This window comes from Lithobates pipiens, unplaced genomic scaffold (genome assembly GCF_037356315.1).
Source record: "Lithobates pipiens isolate NorthernLeopardFrog02 unplaced genomic scaffold, aLitPip1_a1.2 Scaffold_18, whole genome shotgun sequence".
In the NCBI taxonomy this organism is placed as follows: domain Eukaryota; kingdom Metazoa; phylum Chordata; class Amphibia; order Anura; family Ranidae; genus Lithobates; species Lithobates pipiens.
In genome coordinates this window covers 429286524-429311969 of record NW_027507758.1, presented here as the reverse complement: position 1 = coordinate 429311969, position 25446 = coordinate 429286524, and the positions used below count along the sequence as shown (strand labels likewise).

The 25446-nt window shown below is 41.7% G+C and overlaps 1 protein-coding gene across 1 annotated transcript in view; it reads right to left on the bottom strand.

The window, feature by feature from the left end:
* Positions 1 to 16870: 16870 nt before the first annotated feature.
* The window catches only part of KPNA4 (karyopherin subunit alpha 4), a 55106-nt gene continuing 46530 nt past the window's right edge, over positions 16871 to 25446 (bottom strand). Inside the window, exons 11-17 of the mRNA XM_077488061.1 lie at positions 24397 to 24528; positions 24174 to 24302; positions 23308 to 23412; positions 23137 to 23208; positions 22188 to 22350; positions 21349 to 21440; positions 16871 to 18845 (exon numbers count right to left, since the gene is read on the bottom strand). Of these exons, the coding sequence (XP_077344187.1) occupies positions 18747 to 18845; positions 21349 to 21440; positions 22188 to 22350; positions 23137 to 23208; positions 23308 to 23412; positions 24174 to 24302; positions 24397 to 24528 (792 nt within the window). The 3' untranslated portion in view covers positions 16871 to 18746. The remainder of the gene's footprint in view (positions 18846 to 21348; positions 21441 to 22187; positions 22351 to 23136; positions 23209 to 23307; positions 23413 to 24173; positions 24303 to 24396; positions 24529 to 25446) is intronic.

Genomic DNA, 25446 nt, shown 5'->3' with positions numbered 1-25446 from the left:
TTTCAGATCCTCAGAGTTCATTGAAATGAGTTGCCATGTTGAACTTCCAGTGACCAGTATGAGAGAGTGAGAGCGATAACACCAAATTTCACACACCTGCGACCTTGTAACACTAACAAATCACATGACAGGGGTGGGGAAAATGGCTAATTGGGCACAATTTGGACATTTTCACTTAGAGGTGCACTCACTTTTGTTGCCAGCGGTTTGGAGATTAATGGCTGTGTTTTGAGTTAGTTTGAGGGGACAGCAAATTTGCACACAAGCTGTACACTCACTACTTTACATTGTATCAAAGTGTCATTTCTTCAGTGCTGTCAATATAAAATAGTTACAAAAATGTGAGGGGTGTACTCACTTTTGTGAGATAATGTATATAAAAAGGAGTTTCTCTTTTTTTTTTTTTTTTTTTATTCAAAAACATTTCAGTAATTTAACTCTACTCTATTGAAACTTTTTCATTTATCATTGACATACAAGCAACAATTTCCCCCTCTCCCCTCCGTTTTACATATACAGAAGTAAAAAACATAAATCTTATTGTTTGTTAAGTAGTTAACTCCTCTTGTTCTCTTTCTTCATCCATTCTATTCTTCCATAACCACTTTTTTATTTTCCCCATCCCAGCCATTCAATTTGGCTTATATCGTCTTAATCCTCTTATTCATTATGGCCACACTCATTCATCCATTTTACAATACATCTCTCCGTTCATTCTTGGTCATACTTTCTTCCTATTTTAGCATATTACATCCCATCTACTTATTAAATTACTTTCTAGGAATCGGTGCCGCTAACCCTCTCGACCCTTCTCCCCACCTTGCCTTTCTTACTGCTGGTTCATTTGTTTTCTTTCACAGGGTTTTCTAAATCTCTTCATATTTCTTTATGTGGCCTTGTCTAACATACCATTCCCACTCTCTACCAGTTGGGGGTAACACCGATTGCCATCTTTGTGCCATCCACTTCCGTGCCTGGAATTTCCACCTGGGTACATTCAGGGTCTCCCTCCACATAACCTTACATTCAGATTCTGAGCCCTCCCAAATACCAGGTTTATAGCTCCAGATACCTCCTTCCAATACCAGTATAGCTTCAGGCACCTCCAAAACATTGATTAAATCCCCTTCTACTTCCCAACACCTATGGCAGCTAGCATCTGTTCAACAGCCAAAAAAATAAAGGTTTTTGAGGGGTATAATATGCTCTGTATAACAAAAATGTGACATGGAGAGTGAAACCAATGGGCCAAATTCCAACATTCTACTCCACTGCATTTCAGTTATGGTCTCCAAGTCTTGTTCCCATCCCCTCCTACTTGATGGGGCTTCTGTCCCATCCAAACTCAAATAGATGAGATAGATCTATCCCCATCTCTGGAGAGCAAACCCTTTAAAGTTTTTGCATGGATTACTGTATTTATCGGCATACAACACGCACTTTCCCCCCTTAAAATCAGGGGAAAATCGTGGATGCGTGTTATAAGCCGATTGCAAGCTCTTCTGCTTTTTGCCGGTCTCGGCAGCTTTCGGAAGCCGCTGAGAACAGCCAAATATAGCCGAGAATGGCCGAGTGCGGCCAAAAATAGCCAAGAATGGCCGAGAGCTACTGAGATACACAGGACATCCACTCTATCTCAGCAGCGCCATTTTTATACCCCCTGACGGTCTTCCCGAGTCTGGCTCGGGGTGGAATTTTTGTGCCATTAGCGGTAACCCCGAGCCAGACTCGGGACCGCATCGCTGGATCCAGGAGGAGGTTTACTTGCCTTCTCCCTGGGATCCAGCGTTGTCTCCCCGCTGTACGAGCGAGCCGCGTCTCGCTCGATCTATCACGGAGCCGAGCTCCGTTCCCTGCGAGCGTTGCGACGCACGGGGACGGAGATCGGCGCCAAATTCAAAAAGTGATACACACAGTATACATACAGTATAATGTAATCTTACAGATTACATTGCTGTATGTAAATATTTCACATCCCCTTTGTCCCTAGTGGTCTGCCCAGTGTCCTGCATGCAGTTTTATATAATAAAAACTGTTCTTTATGCCTGGAAACTGGAGATTGTCCCTAGCAACCAAAACTGTCCCTTTACATCAAAAATGATTTTAGACCAGCTAGAAAACAGCGATAATAATTTAGAATCACTCGCAGAATTGAGCGACAGTGATTTGTGGGGAGATCTGTCATTAAATATTGAAAAGTAATGACAGTGACAATTCTGCAACTGAGCAAATTTCAGTGTTTTTGATTGGATTACATTATTGAATAATTTTTATTATGGTTATATTATTTGGTACAATTATTTATAGTTATTTATTATATTATAATTTAGGATTTCATTTTTCAAACTTTATTATACCTGGGATGTCTGCTAGACTCTGGTTTGGACAGATTTAAGAGAGTTATTCCTAAGAATTACAGGACTACAATATAAAACGCCAAATTTTCATGCAAAATAATTGTACCGCTTTTAGCACCTAAAATCCAAAATAATCGTAACGCCAGGGAGGTTAAAACAGAAAGCCTGCAAAAGAAACTGATAAGGCTGCTAATGACATGCAAGGCTGCAATGGAAGGCTGCATTGATGGACATTTAAATGCAAGTTTTTTTCCTTAAACTTCCCTCCTAAACTTGGGGTGCATGCTATACGCCGATAAATACGGTACTTTCTGGAGCAACGATCTTTTCCTCCATTCCAGTACCCTCTCTCTAAATTGTTCTCCTAGAGCAGGACTAATCTGTAGGTACCTGAAGGACCTGTTGGGTATAGCATATTGTTCTCTCAGTTCCTGAAAGGATTTCAGAAAACCATCTCTATATAGCCGATTAATAAAATTTATTCCACACCACTCCCATTCCTTAACCCCTTCCCGCCGAGCGTACGCAGATCTGCGTACTCGGCTTCCGGGGGGTATACCGGGATGATGTCCGCACCTGCAGGCATCATCCCGGTACCGTTTTGTTCAGCGGGCGATTGGCTATCCAGCCATAACAACCGATGCGGCTAAAAGCCGCTCGGCTGTTATGCCGGAGGAGCGGGAGGGGACGTCCCCCCCTCCCGCCGCCTCCCGCCGCTGTTACCAGTGCTCCCGTTCGATCGGGAGCACCGATTCAACTTGCGCTGCCTCCGGCCGCTGGGGAGGAACTGGAACGAAGCCGTAATAGGCTTCGTTCCAGTCTCCTCATAGTAAACACGGAAGCGACGTCATGTCACTTCCCGTTTACTCGGCTGCCAATGGCGCCGGTTTTAAAAAAATATCCGGTATTCAGAATCGCCGTTTTCGGCGATCTGAATACACTGAAGTGTAAAGGAGGGGTGGGGGTCTTTTAGACCCCCGATCCCTCCATAAAGAGTACCTGTCACCGCCTATTACTGTCACAAGGGATGTTTACATTCCTTGTGACAGCAATAAAAGTGATCAAATTTTTTTTTTTTTTTATTTTAAACAATTTAGTCATTTTAAAATAAGTAAAATAAATTAAAAAATAAAAAAATTTTTTTTAAAGCGCCCGCCGTCCCCGCGAGCTCGCAAAGCAAAGAAAACGCATACGGAAGTCGCGCCCGCGTATGTAAACGGTGTTCAAATCACACATGTGAGGTATCGCCGCGATCGTCAGAGCGAGAGCAATAATTCTAGCACTAGACCTCCTCTGTAACACTAACCTGGTAACCATAAAAAATGTTTAAAGCGTCGCCTATTGAGATTTTTAGGTACCGTACTTTGTCGTCAATCCACAAGTGCGCGCAATTATAAAGTGTGACATGTTTGGTATCTATTTACTCGGCGTAACATTATCTTTCACATTATGCAAAAAAAATGGGATAATTTTACTGTTTGTTTTTTTTAATTCATAAAAGTGTCCCTTTTCCCAAAAAGTTGCATTTAAAACACCGCTGCGCAAATACCGTGTGACATAAAATATTGCAACAATCGCCGTTTTATTCTCTAGAGTCCCTGTTAAAAATATATATATAATGTTTGGGGGTTCCAAGTAATTTTCTAGTAGAAAATATGGATTTTAACTTGTAAACACCAAATTCCAAAAATAGGCTTAGTCATGAAAGGGTTAATTGTCCCCATTTTCTGGAGTTCAACCAAAGGGGGCATACTATGAATCCCCTTATACCCCAGCAATAATTTTTGCTGTGTCCCATACTCTTACCATCAGGTTTAACATGGGGAATGAACCTGCCTCCATGGCTTCTATCAATGAGCCATGCAGGGCGTTTTGAAGCATTTCCCTCCCTACGTAAACCAATTCAGACCTGTTACTCCCTCACATATTGTAGCTGTGCTGCCAAAAAGCAGCTCCAGGGATGTGGGAGGGCTGCCACTCCCTCATCTCTTTGTAAATGTAGGATATGCAAACATTCCTGCCAGGCCTTCTTTCCATATTAATTCTCTAAAAATAACATCTTTTTAAACCACTTTTTATACACCCACACTGGGGAATTATGCAATACATACAGGAGCTGCAGCATCCATAGCATTTTGATTAAATTACACCGTCCTGCTACAGATAAATGGGAGTGGATTCCATATTTAAATTTTTCCCTTGAATTCGAGTGAGAGTGGGGCAATATTTATAATATATTGTTTGGGATCTCAATATTTATTCCCAGATATTCCAGTTTGTCCACAATTTCAATTTGAGGGACCTCATCAGGCAAGGGACTTTCAAGTGGGTCTACAGGCAACAATGCCGAAATGGCAAGCCCAGAAAAGTTTTTAATTATTTCCATTACCCTCAACAGGGAAGTCTTGATATCTCCTAGGAATAGTAATAGATCATCTGTATGTAATGCAACTTTTTCTTCCACTATTGCCCTTCCGAATCCCCTCATCTCCGAGGGAGGTCCTAATGGCTATTGCCAGGGGTTTGCTTCCGAGGACAAAGAGCAGAGGTAACAGGGCACCTCTGCCTAACCCCCCTCAAATCAAAATTTATCAGACTAGTCACTTTTGCAGACTATGGCGCTTGAGCCCTCCCCATCTACCAGGACCTGTAAATTCATAGAGATTGCTGATCTTGCAGGTATGAATCCCGACTGATCAAAGCGAATAAGTTTCTGAATGTTTTTATTTAGCCTGGCAGCGAATACTTTCGCCAAGATTTTTAAATCTGTGCTCAGTAAGGAAATGGGTCTATATGAAGATGTATTCAACTGGATTTTTACCTTATGTAACAACTATGGGTAGATTCCATCCCAGATGAGGGAAGTTCTCCCTCTGCTACCGAACAATTTAAGACTCAACAGCTCCAGGAGCAGTACCCTTCCTGTAACGCTTGCAGGGCTCCGCCGGTAGGCCATTTGGACCTGGGGATTTCTGGCCAGCCATCTCCATTGTGGGTCACCGTAGCTCCTCTAGTGTTATAGGTGAATCCAGATCCTCCCTGTCGATTTCAGAGAGTCAGGATCTCTCGACACCCCCTCCCCCCCAAAAAGGTACCAGTTACTTACCGGTAGCTGTCTTTCTGGGAAATATTCCAGGACGGCACACTTGAGAGATGAGAGGCTCCTTCCTACAGGAAACACAATCAATCGACAACTGTTTTAAGTCCCCACCCTTACCCTTGATCCTCAGTTTGTAGAGAAGTAACTCCTGAACCTGGTTCACAAAGGAAATCATTCCTCATAGGCACTCACCTTCTAGTGTTCTACAATTTTCCCTCCAACGGGCGGAAAGTAGGCCTGCTTTCCTAGAAGATTTCCCAGAAAGACATCTACCGGTATCTTTCTCAAGTCATCTTCCAGGACAGCACACCCGAGAGCACAAACAAGTACCTCAGGCCTACCTTGGGGTGGGGCCACTGCAAGACCCTCTTGGCGAACCTTGGTTCTGCAGTGAGCTTTACCTCCACTCCATATGCTTGATGAAGGTATCTTAGCTGGATCATGCGGCTGATCTGCAGGTCTGCTCCACAGATGTCCCTGCCTTTTCCGCTTCGAATGCAGTATCTAGGTGAAATGGGCTCTTAAAGATGGAATCAGAAAACATGTTAAACTTGTAGGTTAGCAATGTTGCCTGTCTCACACATCTAACCACCATGGCCATTGTACCTGTAGGTGCTACTTAGAACCACTAAAAAGATAAATCCGAGACCTGTGTTGTAAGACAAGGACACTACATCAATAAGAGGGCCTGTCTTAACACTAAAAAAAAATTATACATATAATTAATAATTCAACTGCAAGGGGGGGGGGGGGGGGGCCTGACAACTTTATTGTTCCTTTTTATCTTTACGTCAGCAAAGACTAAAAAGGGAAGCCTACTTAAGGGTAATAGATTAACAGAAGCGTGATCCCTGGGTTTAAGGCATGCCCAATCTATGGCTTTACTTACGCCTGAGGGCCTACTTCAGGAGATTAAAGTCCCTAGCAGGGGTAGACTACCCCTATTGCTATGTCTAGTTTTGCTAAAAGGGCAAAATGAAGGCCATGCACCGAGCCGAAACCTATTCGTTCGGGTATACATCTTTATACTTCATCCTCAGGCCCTAATACTCCTCTGAACAGAACTCTCCAAGTTCTTAAACAGAGCGATTCATTATCCCCCTTCCTCCAGTGTCCCATAACCCTACAGGGCAAAATGAAGGCCATGCACCGAGCCGAAACCTATTCGTTCGGGTATACATCTTTATACTTCATCCTCAGGCCCTAATACTCCTCTGAACAGAACTCTCCAAGTTCTTAAACAGAGCGATTCATTATCCCCCTTCCTCCAGTGTCCCATAACCCTACAGGGTTTCAACCCTAGGAAATGGTTCTGGCATCCCTGAATGTAAGGGATCGAGGTTCAGTGGTATACCTGGCCTGTAAGTAACTATCTACCAGGTCCCCTCTGTACGCTATATTCATCCCTAATGTACCACAACTGGGCATGTAGGGAGAGGCTCGCAACCTACTGCTGCAATAACCAGTGTCTCTGCTGTAAGAGGGAGCTGTGTCTGGTGGTTTTAGCAGTGGTGTCTGGGCTATTTGTATCCCAACCCCAGGTTCTGCACTGCACCAGTCAGTATATACATGGGGAAGGGGGAGCAATGGCCTACCTCTTTGCCATCTGAGGTGGTTTAAGCACACTCGTTTCTCTGCACCACCTGTCCACCATACAGTGTCTGATGTAAGAGGAGCTGCGGCTGGTGTTTTTAGCAGAAGCTTCAGGGCTATTTGAATCCAGACCCCAGGGGAGATCTCAAATGCCCAGAAACCCTCTGGCTGGAATTGGGGATTTTGCAGCTAAATTCCCAAGGCAAAAAGGAAAGTACTCCCCATTGTCTTCCTTTTGCCACAGCCAGCAGGCTTGTTTTTCCATCCTTATGGTCCACACGCAAGGAGGATAGCTGCGAAAGTGCCCCCACAGGGAGGTGTAAGGTTGCAGACATCCACTGCAGTGAACTGGTGCCTCCTCGCTCTAGCGAAAGGAGGATGTGGGCTACTGCCGACTCTCAGCCTTCCCTCCTGGGTAAGAACGCTGCCACCATTTTCCAGAAGTTTGAAAATGACGCGGGTGCTTGTTGCCATGCCCTCTCCGGCAGCCCACATGAGCTACCTGGGGCCCAGGAGTCGGGGACACTATCCCCCTGGAAAGTACCGATGGCCAGCATCCCCGTCTGAACAGCCACCTGGAAAGGTAAGGAGGGCAGACAGGCTAATGGCCCCTGAAGTTCTGGGTACACCACTGTACCCAGGGTCCTTCAGCTCTCAGAGGGGCTCTTCCAATTTCTGCTGCCCCCCCCCCCCCCCCCCAAGGAAAAGATAGGGGAACCCCTAAGGAAGGACAAGAATATCCTACCAGACCCAGAGGCTTCCTAAGCTTGTGGTCCGGCTCCCAGGGGGAGACCACCAGCCCCAGGCTTCGGGTCATTTGGAAAAAGCTTTTTCGCTGTGTAGGGAGAAACAATCAAAAACTGAGGATCAAGGGGAAGGGTGGGGACTTAAAACAGCTGTCGATTGATTTTCCTGTAGGGAGGAGCCTCTCATCTCTCAGGTGTGCCGTCCTGGAAGTCCATTTCCTCCCGCCGAGAACTATATAGATGCTGATATTCTTTGACCTCATCTACTATTTCTTGTGAATATGAAGAGATCCTACCCCCTCAGTCTGATCATGGGGACCACCAATGGAGACGAGTTGGTCTTAACCAGATGGGTCAACATTCGTCCTACAGTTTCCCCCTCCCCAAAAGGTACTCAGTTTTTTAAAAAAGTTTATCTCTGCTTTCCTAATCATTGTCCTATAGTTCTGTTGTTCCTCTGACCAAGCCCTAAATCTGCAGGGGTCAGGTCATCCACATTGTTTTTTCTATTCTTGCCACTCTCTCCCCCGATGCCTTTTCCCAACCCTTAGCCCGCTTAATTTTTGTACACTTGTATCATTATGCCCTGAAGGAAGGCCTTCAAGGTATCCCACACTACCCCCACCGGGGCAGTAGCAGATATGTTTCTCCAGAACAGTCTCCAGAATCTGAGTATTGCTGGCCTTCTGGATTCCAAACTCTCCATATATCCAGTAGTCTGGCCTCCCCCAAAAATCGAGACAGGCATCAACTACGTTACCCATCTGTGTCCCCAAAGGGAAACCATCCACTTTTTGATCCATGACCGTGTGAAAATCTCCCATTGGGATGACTGGCACACCAGGCTTATCCAGAACTTAAAAAAAAAAAACGTTGATATTCTAATTTTATGAGATGCACCCGTAATTTCAACTGTATAGCCATTTGTACAAATAAAATAAAAAAGTCTATTAGGACCGTTACCGATTAAAATTTGTGTTCGATTAATCGATTTTTCAATCGACTAATTTCAATTGTAACACATTCAGAACCAACTACTTCCAACTAATCTCCTTGCAGTGCAACTCTGCATTAGTCAGTGGTATACACTATATACAATCACCCGACACTAGTTTCCACACTTCACACAAATGTGTTTTAAATTCAAACTAGCACTGACGAAAGTCATTTTTTTCCCCCCCACTTCCGGTCTAATCTCTCACCTTATGGCATGGACCCATGCGCAAACAGGTGGTCCCGCAAGCGGGTATCAAAAGGGTTAACACAGACCACAAACTTCTCTCACGTCTCCTTAGAGCTCAGCAAGGATGCCAGGTCATGGGTATAAAGAAAAGATCCAAGTGCTCACCGCTTAAGTATAAGATTTAATTTATATTCAAACACAAACTACTCACATAAAGATAAAAACACAGCAGGTAAAGCCGACAATTGTGTTAGTTCCGTAGGGCAGCAGGTGACGTCATGCGCAGCTCCTCCCCCGTATGCGTTACGTTCAATCAGAACTTCAATGGCACCGGACTCCTCCCCCCTTCAGCAGATGGAGGCACTTGGGGAAGTGGGGTGGGAGGAGTCCAGTGACGATGTCCGTACCGATCAAAAAAATGAAATCAATTATGAGAGAGAGAGAGAGAGAGAGAGAGAAGAGAGAGAGAGAGAGAGAGAGAGAGAGAGAGAGAGAGAGAGAGAGAGAGAGAGAGAGAGAGAGGAGAGAGAGAGAGAGAGAGAGAGAGAGAGAGAGAGAGAGAGAGAGAGAGAGAGAGAGAGAGAGAGAGAGAGAGAGAGAGAGAGAGAGAGAGAGAGAGAGAGAGAGAGAGAGAGAGAGAGAGAGAGAGAGAGAGAGAGAGAGAGAGAGAGAGACCCTAGTTATACATAACTGTAAAATGTATATTCCATTTGCCAAATAATCATGTTTAACTAAACCTTGTTTTTGTACTGAATAGTTAACAGAAAATCACAGCCAGTATTCTTCACCAAAAAAATTTATTGTATAGCTTTTCAAATTAAACTTTCACATTAAGGGAAAAATGTAAATGTTGCTTTTACTGAAGAAAAAAAAATAAAAAAAGTTATTTGGTTAACTGGGACTCCAGATAATGGTGAGGCTTGTGTCATGGCCAGCAGGAAGTGTGACCAAATATATTTACTAGATATAGTATCTACACATTGATTTCATAAAAACATCCCACACAAGTATGCATGGTTCATCAGCATGCCACATTCAATTTTCTGGTCTCATACTTGTCCCATGCAAAAAATATACCAATGAACTTAGAATTAGGTCACTTAGGAGCCATTACTTACACAAGTGTAAAATGCACAACTAGATCACTTCACGAATATGTAGTTTTTCCAAAATGGAAACCAGTAGCAATATATATGTTAGCCCCAATAAAGATTACAAAAATGTGGGTTTTATCAGTGAAAACTAAAAAGCAAATTTTCTTATACATACTTAAAAATGTACTATTTTAATTTACTACGGAACACAAAACAATGTAAATATGCATTTTGTGGTGGGTATATTTTAGTAATGATCACTCCTGACTAACTCTACAATTATGCCAACTACCCATTTATTCCTACTAGATGAAAAGGGGATTTTTTTTTTAGTAAAGGATGATTATTCATATGAAATTTGAATCTGCACACACTTTAGGCAGAAAGCCCATCCAGGCCTAAGATGGCAGAGCCCAATTTACATGGTCGTAGCTCCTCAACATACCAAGATTACATTTTTTTCACTCCTAAACTGCAAAGGATGCATTTTTTTGTAAACAAATCTCCTTGTATAGGGGGAACTGTCCTTGGGATAATTTGCTCTCTGAGCATGTTGCATCCTAGCAAAATATATGCAGACAGGCTAAATTCTAGTTAGATATACATGCACAAATAACAGTAGCACAGCGATTAAAGTCAGGAATACACATATGTAGAATAAGGATGGCAAATACACAGGGATGGCTTTAAGTTCAGGGGGGCGTGCTATGTATAATCTCCATATATGTAGTGACTGCAAAAAAAGGGGTTACATCCCTTAGTAGCAGGAGATGAAAATCAGACACGTATGCATCTCAGAATCCCTAGTTTATAGAAAAAAAAAAAAAAAATCAAAGGATTTCAAGGCACAAATAACCTATATACAGCACATACTAGAGAAAACAAAAGGAGGAAGATGGGACTTTTAAGGTGCCAAAAAAAAAAAAACCTTCAATAAAATCAGTATATTTTAATATTTCAAAAGGAGGAGTCTAAAAACAAGACCTAAAACAGTCCTCCGTTAGGATCCTCCCACAGCAATAAATATGGCAAATCGTATACCTCACCGATGTGCTGTGTGTGTCAGTTATTGCTGTGGGAGGGTCCTAAGGGAGGACCGTTTTACCCCGTCTTTAGGTTTTAAAGACTCCTTTTGGGATAAAACATGGATTTTATTGAAGAGTTGTTTGTTGGCAGCTTAAAATTCCATCTGGCTCCTTTCTCAGAATCTTGCAAGAAAAAAAATAAAAAAAAATGTACATCACTAAAACAAACTACCAATAGTCACTATCAGAAATGAAAAGGCATTGGTGCCCTGGCTCCTAGGATTCTTTTCAGCCACTGATATTGCTTTAAGAATCTTAAAATTCTCTAAAAATGTCTAAAATTATCACACTATGCTGGCTAAAGACAATTTGTCATGCAAATCATCCACTTTTAGTACTTCGAGTCACTGACCCAGAATATCCACAGAGCTAGAGTTTGGACTTCACTGTGCCATTCTAACCTATATACTTATTCCAGATCAGTGAATAGAACTTTCAGAAAGCCTACAATGGTTACTCTCACTACAGGTTCCCCTTAAGATGATTTACGCCAAAGACCGTCACATGCACTGGCTAAAAGGGGGAACAGGTTATATACATATTCACACAATTACTTTAGGTCAAAAGTGTAATTTTATACCACTTTTTATTTTACAAGACTAAGTGATCAGCACTAATCTTAGGATCACAGCTAAAAGTGGTCCTAAATAGTTACTGAGCAATCCGGCATCACAATAGGTGCTGTGTGTAAAAGATGGAGGTACGGAAAATTGGGAGGTTTTGCAGCCAATTCGGTAAACATCAGTTTTCTAACTTATTTTAAACAAATGAAAGCTGGAATATGATCGATGTGGTTACTGGTAATATTTGGCTCCAGTGTTTAAAAGAGTTCCTGATGCTTTGCCTTCCCCTACAAGAGATTGAACACATAACTAGAAGACATCAATACCATATAGGTTTGTTTTATTTTAAAAACCAAAATCAGCCTTAGACCTCCTTTTAGTGAAAACAGGCATGGACCACTTTTTTTTCACTTTTTCTATACAGATTTAACATGTCGAACCAATCAACTAGGTTCGATTTTAATACTGTATTATTCTTTAGCTCCGGACTTTGTATATTTTTTTTTATCCAGTGTTTAGACTGGAGTGTCTTCCATACTTAGAATAGTTTATAGGTAGCAAATTTATACATGACAATGGTCAATGACCCTGGAGCAGAAAGTTATTATGCCACAAGGCTTAACTTATACATGCAGACTGGAAATTTCCTGAAGTAAACCAGTAGAGATATAAAGAACACAAATAATGCGCTCCCCACTGCCTGCACTGAATTTGGCTCCTATGTTGTGAATTAGTCCCTTAAAATCTGCAGGGAGACCAAACACTTTCAGGGGTGTATCTTCTGGGTCCCCCACAACTCCCACTGGTTCCTCCTACTGACCTCCATTTACTACAGATACATTAAAGACATGAAGGTCATTGAGACCTACAGGAGACCCAGGACAACACTGCTGACGTGTTGGTTTACCAGCAGTCTTTGAGGGACCATTTCACAGTGTTGTAGACGAGATCCGCTGCGCAGGCAGCAGGAATAGTGCACATTCTGTATTACAGGTATATATTTGCTGTGCGTTTTCTTTGTAGGACAGCGTTTTATATCAGTGGTATGCAAACTGCTGCCCGTGGTCGGATGTGTTTTTTGCCTGCCTCCAGCCCTTGGGGAACTATTGCTTCCACAGACACAATGATATGGCACCATGTCTGTCATGGATACCAACAAAGGGGCACTATTCCTCCCACTAAAACCAAAGGGGGCATGGTTTACTCCCTCACTTTGGGGCATTTTATACAGTTTAAAGTTTGTGCCCCCCCCTAAAACTTGAGCAGTAAACTGGCCCTTTGTTCAGAAAATTTAGAGTCGCCTGCTCTACAGTAACCCTAACAGATGCAAAAAATATTAGGCCGGAATAGCCCCTTGTAACCCTTTTATGTGTACCTAATAAACCATTTACTAAGGATTTCAGTGCCAAGTTCTTCTATTGGAATCTGCTGGAATGAGACTGGGTCCTTGAAAGCAGGAAGAGCAAAGTTCAACAAACTTTTCATAACTGAAGAAACATCTGCCTTGGTGGGAAAGGGAGGAGCACCCAAGTAGATGCACAAATCTGCCCAACAGATGCTTCAGCCCTAGACTTCCTGTAAAGACAAGCTTGCCAAACTTTCTGCATCAATTTCCACCTTACATACATTGCAGGTAAATGTCAGAAGCAGATTTATTGTCACAGAGTGACCATGCCTCTGTTTGCTAAGAGACATGTTGGTTACAGTAAGGAGCTATTCTAGAAATACTCACTGACCCACTGGCTCTATGCCGCTTGTCACTGCAAGCTGCGAGAAGTAGTAATATGCAGACTTTAAAAACATCAAAGCTATAGAGAAAGAGCAGCCATCCACATTCCTCAAACAGTTGTCTCAACCTACAGAGCTCGTGAAAAGTGGACGAGCACCCATTTCCACTCTATAATGTATAGCATAAGCAGAGCACCAGCACAGGTAGTGTGGGTAGATGCAAGAGCCACCAGTTATAGCACTTGTTATAAAGCAGACAATGAAAACTCAGATCAAGTCCTTCAATCTAAAAAGGCAAGGAACTCAAAACAGCAATGTAGCGTACGAAGAAAAAAAAATAAAATAAAAAATAAAATAAAAAATAAAATCTGCCCAGCTGTCAGCACAGAAACTGCCCAGAAAAAACAAAAAAAGGAGGGAAGACCAAGTCCACTACATAGAAACCAGACAGAAATAGCAATGGTAATAAAGTGCTATTCTCTCAATGATGTATGCGAGACAGCTGTAGTGCAATGTAAGAACAGCCATTATCACAGCACATACTCATGATATACCACAGCCCTGGTCATGACATTCAACGAGGAATCCCTAGAGAAATACTGGATTGACCATAAATGTAGAGTTCTGTGGTTGCTGAACAGATTGAGTTGTCACCACTAGGAATGTAGGACCATTGCAGAGAACACCAGCACAGAACTGGGAAAACCTGCATTCAGCTGTCACCTTTAGGATTTAACCCATCCAGCATAAATCTAGCAGTGCTCATTGGCTGACTGGAGAAGCTTCCAGGATTTTAAATATCCAGCATGAATCTACAAGTAGAGGTTAATTGTTAAAATATTCCCAAAAGTAAGCAAAAGCCAAGCAGAAGTAGACACTGAAGACAACCAAGTGCAACTAGTAAAGCATGAGATAAGGATTGAAGTCTTAAAACGGGGCAGACCTTCAGTTTACATGCCTCGTGTCAGTTTCTCCTGTAGGCTGCAGTATAACGCTACATTGCTCAATATCAAGCCAGGTCCCCTTATATGGACAATAGTACACCCAAATAAACCAGTTAACTTTTATAAATTCATATTTTTGGGCCTAAAGTATCCTTTCAGCTATTGCTGAATCCGCAGGTTAATTACACTGCTAGAGAGCCAAAGAGTAGCTGGCATGGCTGTTCAAAACACTTAAAACTGAAGTTTAATCTGCTATTATTTCCCTTTCTCGGTTTCCTCACTTCTCCACCTTAACACACTAATTCAAAATAAATATATATAAAATTTATACAGTGGAAAAAGTGTGTACCTCTTGGAATTAACCAATTTTTGTGCAGTAATCTGCCATAATGTGATCTGATCCTCATCTAAATTATAATAAGCAAGACACACTGTGCTTAAGCCGATAAACAATTCAAATTTTCCAGTCTCTTTATTGAACAAACTGATTAAACATTCACAGTGCTGGTAGAACCACCTTTGGCAGCAAGGACTTAAAGCAAACGTGTTTGGCATCTCTGGATTTGACCTGCACAACATTAAAGACATTTTTCACCATTCTTTACAAAACTGCTTCAGCTCGGACACATTTGTAGGATGTCTGGTGTGAACAACTTTCTTGAGATCATTCCACAGCATCTCTATAGGGGTTTAAGTCTGAGCCATGCCAAAATGTGCGTTTTTTTGGAAGCTAGTGTATGGTGGACTTTGATGCTTAGAGTCATTGTCCTGCTGCACCAAAACTTCTACCGAGCCTCAGCTGGCAGACAGACCCCCTGACATTATCCTGCAAGGATATTTTGGAAAACTTGGGAATTAATTTTACCCTCAATGATGGCAAGTGGTCTAGGCTCTGAGGCAGCAAAGAAAGTCCAAATGAGGATGTTCCCTTAATACTTCACGGTTGGCAAGCTGTGCCCTTCTTGTGCCATACAGTGCTGAGCATTCTTCCCGAACAATGCAACCATTTTATCAGTCGTCAAAATATAGTCCCAGTAGCGTTGCAGTTTACCAAGGTGCTCTTTGGCAAAACTTCAAAATGTACAGCAATGTATTTGGAGAGCAGCAGCTTCTTCTGTAGTGCTCTTCCATGGACATCCTGCCTGTTCAAAGACTTGCATGTGGTAGACAGTTCGAGAAGTCTTTAAAACTTTAGCTTTTATACGTGGATTTTTTTTTTACCTCATTGAGGATTCCGTGTTGTGCTTTGAAAGTCATCTTGGCTGGGCACCCATTTCTAGGAAGAGTAGAGTAGTCACAGTACTAAACAGTCTCCATTTCTAAACAATTTAACTGTTGACTGATGGATGCCTAAGAGATGGCTTTGCATCCCTTACCAGCCTTATGCAGATCAACTACTTTTGCGAGGCATGGTTCACATCAGCTGATGCTCCTTATGAACAGCAATCTTAAAATGTTTGAGTGCATCATCAGTAGCTCCCAAGCCACACCTCTACAATCATTTAATTGAACTACAGGTGTGCAAACAACTCCTTTGAAGTAAAGAAGCTATGGGTTCGCTTACTTTTTTTCTCCAGTACTGTGAATGTTTAATTCCTCGTGTTTTTGACCACATTAGAATTGTTTGAATGTCATCAGCTTGCTATATATCCGACTTGCTGCGGCAGCTTTTAATGCACTTTGAGAGGTTTACAGTGCGCAGTGAAAAATCAGAGAAAGCCATTTTACAGGAGAGGGGTCGGTAAACATGTGGAAGGCAAGGCCAGAGTTCAGTTCTAAATGCATATATAAAAAATAAATAAAAAAAAGACACCACTACAAAAAAGTTAGAGGCCGTTTTAACTACTGGGCTTATTAACCTAGTCTGATCGGCCTCAATGCGTTGTTCACTTGTAGCTAGTACACAGTAAAAGAAAAATCAGAGAATGTCTTTTTGTGCATCACAGATTCACTTTAAAAGTGTTGCACATTGTCATGGAATTAGCAGATTTGTAATTTGTGCAACATGCTAGCTGCTAAACAAGTTAGCAGTGTCTGCCCATAATATATTAGAACTGGCATTGCCTAGGATTTCCTTCAGTCAATTTTGGTGTCCATTTTTGTTTGCATTTTCATTCTTTTCCCTGAGAATCAATTCTCTGGTACATTTTGTTTCCTTATAGAAACATGTAACCAAGACACAAAGCTGAAATCATCCCATAATGGAATGTTTGTCGACAAGGTCCTTCAGCTGATGAAGCAGGACTACATGGTATTAAATATTTACATTGTAAGCTCCATGAGCAGGGCCTTCCCATTCCTTCTGTATTGAACAGTGCTGAAATTGTACAATGCTGCACAAGCGGTTGGTGCTATGTAAATCATGTGTAGGTTTTCAGTTAAGGTATGCAAAATTCATACATTAAAACTATATATTTAATGTCTATACATTAAGGTGGTCCAATATGAGAGGAAGAAAATAAAAATTAGGACAAAGCTCGTCGTAAGGATTACTCTTTATTTCCCCATGACAGCCTAGCTTGTCTTCTACATTTTACAAGCTTTTTTTGAATCTAGTTTTAAACTTTAACCATGTTTCAGATGACAAGGAATGCTGCAAAAATATTCTAATCCAACAAAGTTTATAATCACAAAATAATCTGTATCCATTCTACAGTGTTTCAGAATTACCAGTTAAACTTTAAACACAAAAGTAGATAATGATGCTCATGGTGGCTAACTCAGCATGTTTTATCATAGCAACTTGTTGTTCATGCAACACTTGTGCTCAAGGGGAAGGCACAGCAATTCCTACAATGAGCCACCTTATAAAGAGTTCAGCTAGTTATACAAATACATTTATGTTGCTTTTAATTTAGTGTGCATTACCTCTGAAAGAGGCAGTCTGCCAATTAAAAAAAAAAAAAAAAAAAAATTATAAAGACACTTGCATCTGTACAGCCAATGCAAGTTTTAAAAGATACCAAGTTTATCTCTTTAAAGTGGCTCAAAATAGATTGTTCATGGCTGCCTACATCTAAAAGATAAAACAATTCTAAAACAGACTGCCTAGGCAGAGTAAAGGTGGTTAAACCATGAACCAGTTTATACAGATAATCACACCTCCTAATAGTCTGAATGTAGCAGTACATATGCACCAAATACCATTGTGGGTTTCCATATCATTTTCATAGAAAACAAACGCCTGAAAACAAATAGGGTTGTAATACAGCACAGCTTCTACCACAACTGAAACAATTTGTACAGGACTGAACAAAATGAATCTAGAAATAAACTATGCTGTCCATTTCCACATGCAAATAGATCAATGTTAGATTTCAAAACGAAAGGATTGCTTCGCTTAAACCACTCGTTACATTGCTCTACACGTTCACGTACGGTAACGCTTGTACTGTGGGGGGGTGGGAGGTGGAAAAAAATAATTTGCAAAGGGATAATCCTGTTCTTTGAAAATGCCTGTACACAAATCAGCTTTTATGATATGGAACAGACTGCATAACAACCATTTTATCTGGTGCAAATGCACAGGGTTGCCTTCTTCCAACTCTGATGTATAAGCAACTTAAAAAAAAAAAAAAAAAAAAAAAAAAAAATTTACAAGCCATACAAGTTAGAAACTAAAATGAAAGGAAAGACTGAGGCAAAGTAAAAAGAAAGCACACAGGCTGTAGGAGTAAACCAAAATCTGCTGCTATACCGGTCTTTGTTTTCATGTCCAGTGTAAGGTAACACTTATGAATTTATTGTGATTTTCTAGGTTTAGTATCATCCCCCTCAAGGCGATTCAAGCTTGCATGCGTCCACATACAGCACCACACCCATACTCTCGTACACACGCCACTCCTGGACTGGGAGTCTGCTTCATGAGTGAATAGCCTCACGGTCGTAAGATGAGCCTGGCTCCACAACACTGTGTCCAGACATTCATTCAATGCTGTCCATTCATACGGAGCTTCTTAGCAAGGCCTGGGCTTATTCTCCTTGGACTTATGTGGGCATCCTACCCATAGGTTTCTTGTTATGCTTACAAGGCTTGATGATGAGAGTACTGCATTTTCCTCATTTGCTCTGTAAGATCAATGATCTCTTTCAGGCACTGAAGATCTTTGACCTGTAGCCCTTTTCTTCTGCACAACCTATATAAGCATTCGGTGTGAAGTTTTCATTACATTTGCCATTCATTCTCACTCGCACCCACTCGCCATCTTGACATCATTTGGTCTTTACGGTCATCCAAATGAAGTCTGCACATTTCTGTCTCCGATTTAATGCAGCAGCAGATCCCATGAGCCAAGCTTGATGGATCAAACCAGTTTTCAGTGCTGCACTGTACCTAACTTCCAACAAATCTTCCTAGAAATGAAACCCTTCTGCTGGTACGTTGGCAGACGAATTGAAATTGAATGTTCCACCTTGTATTGTTTCTGGAACAAGGCTAGAATCTTCATCAATCTGCCAAAAAAAAAAAAAAAAAAAGCAATTAAACCAAATAAAATTCAGAAAATAAAGTATGGACAAACTACTACAGTGATAAAAACAGCTAGTGATATACTTCTGAGAATAGCCTATTACAAATACACCAATCCTCAAGCCAGAGGATGTCTGGCTGATGCAATTTTATTAAGCGGTTTAAGATTATTATTATTATTATTATTATAAATGCAACACATACAAGGTTTGTCTGGAATAAGGCAAAAAAATGTCAGGCTAGTGCAAAGTAATGCGATTCAGCACAAGCACAAAGTTCATCACACACAGCAACATCACTAAGCTCTGCACTCCAGTGCACACCCCTCACCACATAGTACCCATGCCACCACTAAGATCTGCACTCTTGTACATAGCTCATACGCCAGCATTCCACCAATGATATCTGGATTACTATGCACATACTTGCTTTTTTAATAGTCATAACAAACATCTGATAAACTTTTCACAATACTGGCATAAACTGCAAGCTTGCTCTGCTCAAACAGCTTCCTCCCCAGCAAGTCTATACAAGCCAGTACTCTTTACCTGCTACAACCAGGTGGCAGTGATAATACTAGGTGATGCTTTTAGGATGTAACAAGCCTACAAAAGGGGACCCTCAGCCTGAAAGCAGTCAGTTTACATCTTCCCTAACCATTGCAGCTGCTCCAGACCACCACAAGTGAGAGTTAAAGTTAACAAGCTGCTAATCTATCCCTTTACAAATTTTGACTCTGTTTTATTTGCCTTAGTAGTGGCTGGGGGCAGGCATGCAAGAAAAGATGCAAGCAGACTGCTCCTGGCTTGCAGGCTCCAGTGTGTTAAACACCTATTAGTAAAGTGACCCAGCAACTGACTTAAAGGACTTGAAAACCTATGTGTTTTTTCACCTTAGTGCATCCTATGCATTAAGGTGAAAAAACACCTGGCAGTGACTGGCCCCCCATCTTTACTTACCTGAGCCCTAGAGCTTGACTCAGTCACCGTCTCTCTGCCCGGGGTTCTCAGCTCTTGATTGGATAGATTGATAGCGCAGCCATTGGCGCCTGCTGCCGTCAAATCCAATGACGCGGGTGCGGGGCAGAATCCTGCACTTGGCCTCTATGGACACCAAATGTTGGACTCGAGAGCGCGCCCACATGGTAACCCCCCCGGGGAGAGAGCTTGTCCTAGGGGATTACCTGATGTGGGGAGGAGCTGCGAGAGCTGCCGAGGGGCCCCAGAAGAGCAGGTATCTCTGTACCAAACGAGCTGCACAGTGGAGGCAATTTTTATTTTTTTAAAGCAAACATTTACAATCACTTTAAGCAGGCTGCCGTGACAAGTACTGAAACTGCAAAGTGAAACAATAGAAGAACCTAAAAAAAAAAAAAAAAAAAAACACACACTTTTCCATGATGAAAGAAATCACTGCTTCACAATCCCACAGAAGCTGTTAACATTACCATATACCTAGAAATCGAGATATGGGGCGGCGCAGTGGTGTAGTGGTTAGCACTCTCACCTAGCAGTAAGAAGGGTCGCTGGTTCAAATCCCAACCACGACACTACCTGCCTGGAGTTTGCATGTTCTCCCTGTGCCTGCGTGGGTTTCCTCCAGGTACTCCGGTTTCCTCCCACAAACCAAAGACATGCAGGTAGGTTAATAGGCTTCTGTCCAAAATTGGCCCTAGTATATGAATGGGGACCTTGGATTGTGGGCTCCTTGAGGGTAGGGACCAATGAGTGTGTAATGTACAGGGATGGGGACAATTGTAGACACTCACTAAGGATGGACTGGTGTCTTTATTCAACCTTACCAACTATGAAACTATATGGTTTGAGGAGGAAATCTTATTTTAACCTTACCTCCCTTTCCTTTTCACAGGATGTCGAGTAATCGCTCTCGGATTCCAAAGCAGGCGTCTATTCAGCAAAAGTATTTTATGCATTTTGCAACTATTCAAAAGTCTAACCACTTCAAAACTGGGCAGAGATTGAGGCGCTTTAAATGCTTCCCCCCCCCCCCCCCCCTTTAAATCTATTTATACACTGGCTCTTGAACTTTGTCATCACAAGGGATTAACATGATCTCTGATAGCATTGGCCCTGACAAGTCCTTTTCATGGAGCTCTGGGATCTATTAGACCCCGGATCTCTCATCTGGCCTCCAAAGTAACCGATTAAAATTCTGTTCCTTCCACTCTTCACAGTGCATATCCGGATCATGGCTGCAAGTACCACCACCATCATCTTAGGTGGTATGTTGGTCAGGAAGTGGTTTAAGTGCAGAACCTCCATTCTTTATAGACGTATGCTATTAAACACACACACACACACACACACACACCAAAAATTCAGTCACAAAACACACCAAGCTAATCAATGAAGCATTTTTAAGTTACTTGAACTTGCCTGTGTGTAGCATTTATGGTGTAATTGGGAAGTTAATAGTTTACATTTTAGCTTGTCTGGACAAACTTAGCAACACAAGCATTGGACTTACGTCTGATGAGAAAAACTGGTCAATTATTTCAAAAGCCAGTTTGTAGATATCTTCATTCTCATGGCTTTGCAGCTGTTCAATCTTCTCCAAACCTGTTTTAAAGGGTAGAGTGAAACTTTACACAAAAACACAAACAAAAACACACACAAAACAAAAAACACTTTTTCACCAAAGGAAGGGGGGGGGGGGGGGGGGGGGGGGTTGACGGAAGAGAGGAAGTGGGTGGAACTTGGCTTTTTAATTGGAGAGAAAAACAAAGCCTAAAATATAGTCTGTCCTGATTGGCATATAGCAAAACCTGCAATTTAAACATGCACTGAACAGAGAGTTGGAGAATATACATACATGGTTGGAGAAGCAATCCTCTTCACTGGCAATCTAAGATCCATGGGCTCAAAAAGGAAAAATGAAGACTAACACAAGCACTTGTAGGCATTACAAGGTGTCAGCACTTCTGCCATTTTACTTTAGGCACTTTTTAGTCCGAGCTTGGTTCAATTAAAGTGATGGGTTATAGTTTGACTTCAGGGAAAGGTTTGTGCAGAGCCATTTAAATTTTATTTGGATGCTTAAAGCTCCTCGCCAAAACCTGCTGGTGCTAGCCTCCTGGCACCAAGGTCCATTATATAAAAGGCAATGGTATATTGGGGGTTTACGTGAACCTGTATTGCTCTGTAAACTCCTAAACATGAATGTCTTGGCTAAAAGCAGTTATTACCTATAAATATTACTGGAGTCGCATTCCCCATCCAATGAAAATGCCTCAGGTGGAAAATAAGGGAAGGGTGTAGGCAAGGCAAAATGTAAGAATGGGGATAAAAGCAAAGCTTATAACATACCTCCACACTCCTCAATAAGGTTGGCTATGGTCTCAGCCTCATCATCGGCCATTTTCAATATGTTGCTTAACCCGTCCAACACTACTTGTATGACCTGGGCATCTTTTACAGTCAACAGATTGCAGAAAGGAGGAATTACATTCTGCTGGATAAGATAAGCCACCTACAAGCAGAAAACCATCAATTTCAAAATCTCATCCATCTGACTGAAAAGTCATAACGCACCAGCTGATTTAGCTACATTAAACTTACCTTTTACACAGTACATTTTACACTGTAATGACTACACTTTCCTTCCTGTTGTCCTTTGACTATAGTCATTTGCTATAGTGACAACAATGCAAATACATTCAGATTCTTGAAAGCTTCTCAAGGGGGGAAAAAAAAAAAAAAAAAAAAAAAAAAAAAAACCAAGCTTCAAGTTCTGATTACATAAGATTTAATTGACAAACTCCTGAAAAACACCCATGGTCGCCACTTCTCCCTTCTGACCTCCTAGAAATCAATTGTTTGCCCCAGCATTCACAGAAGCAGGGATCAGGCATGCTTCATTACCTGGCTCCTGCCCTCCTGCTACAGCCACTCTGTAAACCTAACAGTCATAAGGGAGACTCTGAAGGGGACCCCGATTAAAAGGGTAGACCATCATTTTTACATTAAGATCCAAGTAAAAATTTTATTTCTGAAAACTGTTTTGCCCTACCCACAAAGATCTAATGCATACAGTATCGTGTGTACTGAAAAGTTTGGAGTCCCCTGTTCTAATCAATACACAGCACACTACCAGCAGCTGTGTCTGATATGGAAATGGTGCATACATTATTAAACAGGATTTATATAGCACCAACAGCTTACATCATGCATGTCAACAGTTTATTTTATATAAAATTGAGTCACTGAGGAAACTTTAAGAAATCAGAAAACTAAAGGAGGGGGAGAAGTTACTCACTTGATCTTTCCTTCCACTGATCGTTAAATTGCTTATTGCCCATGCAGCCTCTTTCTGAGTTCCAAAATCACCCTGTGCAGAAGGAAATGCAAAACACAATATTTAAGCTATACTTCACATTAGTGCTACCAAAAAAATTAAAAACACCACACAAATCACATTCAACTTTACCTTATCCAACAAGTGTATGATCATTGGCACAAGGTTAGCATCAATAACAGCTTGAACTTGTTGTTGGTTTCCTGCAGTGATGTTGGACAAAAACCAGACTGCCTCCTGCAATATATACATATTGCACATCAAATACATAATCACAAAATGCAACCATATGGCAATATGAGACAGTCACAGCCTGTTAAAAGCAGATTTCTACCCACTTTTACATGGTGGTCTTAAACTAAAGACCACCCCTCGTTCTTGGATATCTTTTTTTTCATAACTTTTTTGAAGTATTAAGTACTCCTGTCCTAGCTCAGCCATGGCGCAGAACGTTATGTCCTCTTCTGTAGCAAGCCCTCCTCCTTCACACCCACTGCCTTCTGGGACCTGTGCATGTGCCAGAAGATGAGCTGGCCATTCACAAAGTGCCAAGTGACTCCCTTAGTTGGAATGGCAGTATCTGCACCTGAGTCCGTGTACGAATCGGCCTGGGGCTCCCTGGACAGGTGAGTGTCCTTATTAAAAGTCAGCAGCTACAGTACTTGTAGCTGCTGACACAAAAAAATAAAAATAAACCAAGTCTGTTTAAGTGACTGGTGTTTATCCAGTGTGAAAAAAAAAAAAAAAAAGCCAGTCACCACACAGTGTGAACACGCTCTAAATTTTAGTATTCATATTCTGGAAGGCAACAGTCATCCGGAGACAAAAACAATTAAAAAGTCCCTGAATAGTCAAACTTATAGGACAATGTGCTGAATACTTAAAATGTTACAATGGGATAAGACAGCCTGTGTTCAAGGCCTTTACAAATAAATTAACATGTACTCTTAATTGATGCTTATATAAGCACACACGTACAGAAAGTGAGAAGTACTTACCTTGTTAATCTTTTCCTTTACATGAGTAAGCAAGGCTGGGAAGTGTGACAGAGCATCACAGTTCAGAACAACTTGTGTCTGTTCATCTGTACCAGTGACAATGTTACCTACAGCTCTTAAAGCAGCAGTCTGGAAGAGGAATACAAAGCAAAAAAAAAAAACTTAGCATTCCTAGAAAATACTGAAATACTTTAATAGTCTACATAATCTTTGTACAACTTACCTGCACCTTCACCTCTGGGTTACTTAGAAGAGGAACCAAGTTTGTCACGATTCCAGAGTCTATAACCATCTGTATTTGTTCATTACCAGCATCCGTTAAATAGGAAAGAGCCCAAACTGTGTCTACCAAAATCTAGGCATAAACCAAGTTAAAATTTGTTAAAAAAAGTGTTTAACCCATCATTATAATTTGTTCAATAGACAAAGAATGTTGTACTGTGCAGTAAAATGCTTCTCTTGGAGTTCACTGATGACACAGAAAATTATACTGTCAGGTTATATTTGCCACCTACAGAAGGATTGGACACTAGCAAACAAACTTTGTAGGCCAGCCCAGAGTAACTCCCCCCCCCCCCCCATATCATGCAATACCAAAAGCATGATTATAAATGCAGAGGTGCATTTCGGGAAAAGGACACAGGATACAAGTTACAAAATTGAAAGGTGATACAACTGAGAAGTGAGCAACAGCTCCTATAGGGAGATTCTTGAAGAATCATGGACAAAGGCCTTGTGTAAAGGCTGAATAGATTCCCTAGTTAGAGAAAGGGATTCTGAACAGGAGTCAGGACTAGCAACCTCAGTAAAGGAGCGCTCGTCCATCTTTTCTTCACTATCCAGGATACAATCCCGCCACAGGCTCAGGGCTTTGCACCTGCTAAATCTACTACTAAAGTTAGGGCAGAGGAAGTTTCTGGCCCTTCCAAGGTGAAGCTCCCACAAAAGCATAGGGCAGTGATGGCGAACCTTGGCACTCCTGATGTTTTGAAACTACATTTCCCATGATGCTCCACTACACTGCAGAGTGCAGGATCATGGGAAATGTAGTTCTAAACATCTGGGGTGCCAAGGTTCGCCATCACTGGCATAGGGAGACCCCAAAACAAGACCCTTGGGCCAAAGAGGCAAGGGCAGAGGGGCGATTTTTCACCCTCCTGAGCAGCCCCATAAAAGCCAATGACCCTCCAAGCACGGTGGAAGGAAGACTGGGGGCCTTCATCCCTCAGTGGGAGACAATCACCCTTTTTTTGGAAAGTAGACACTCCAAAGC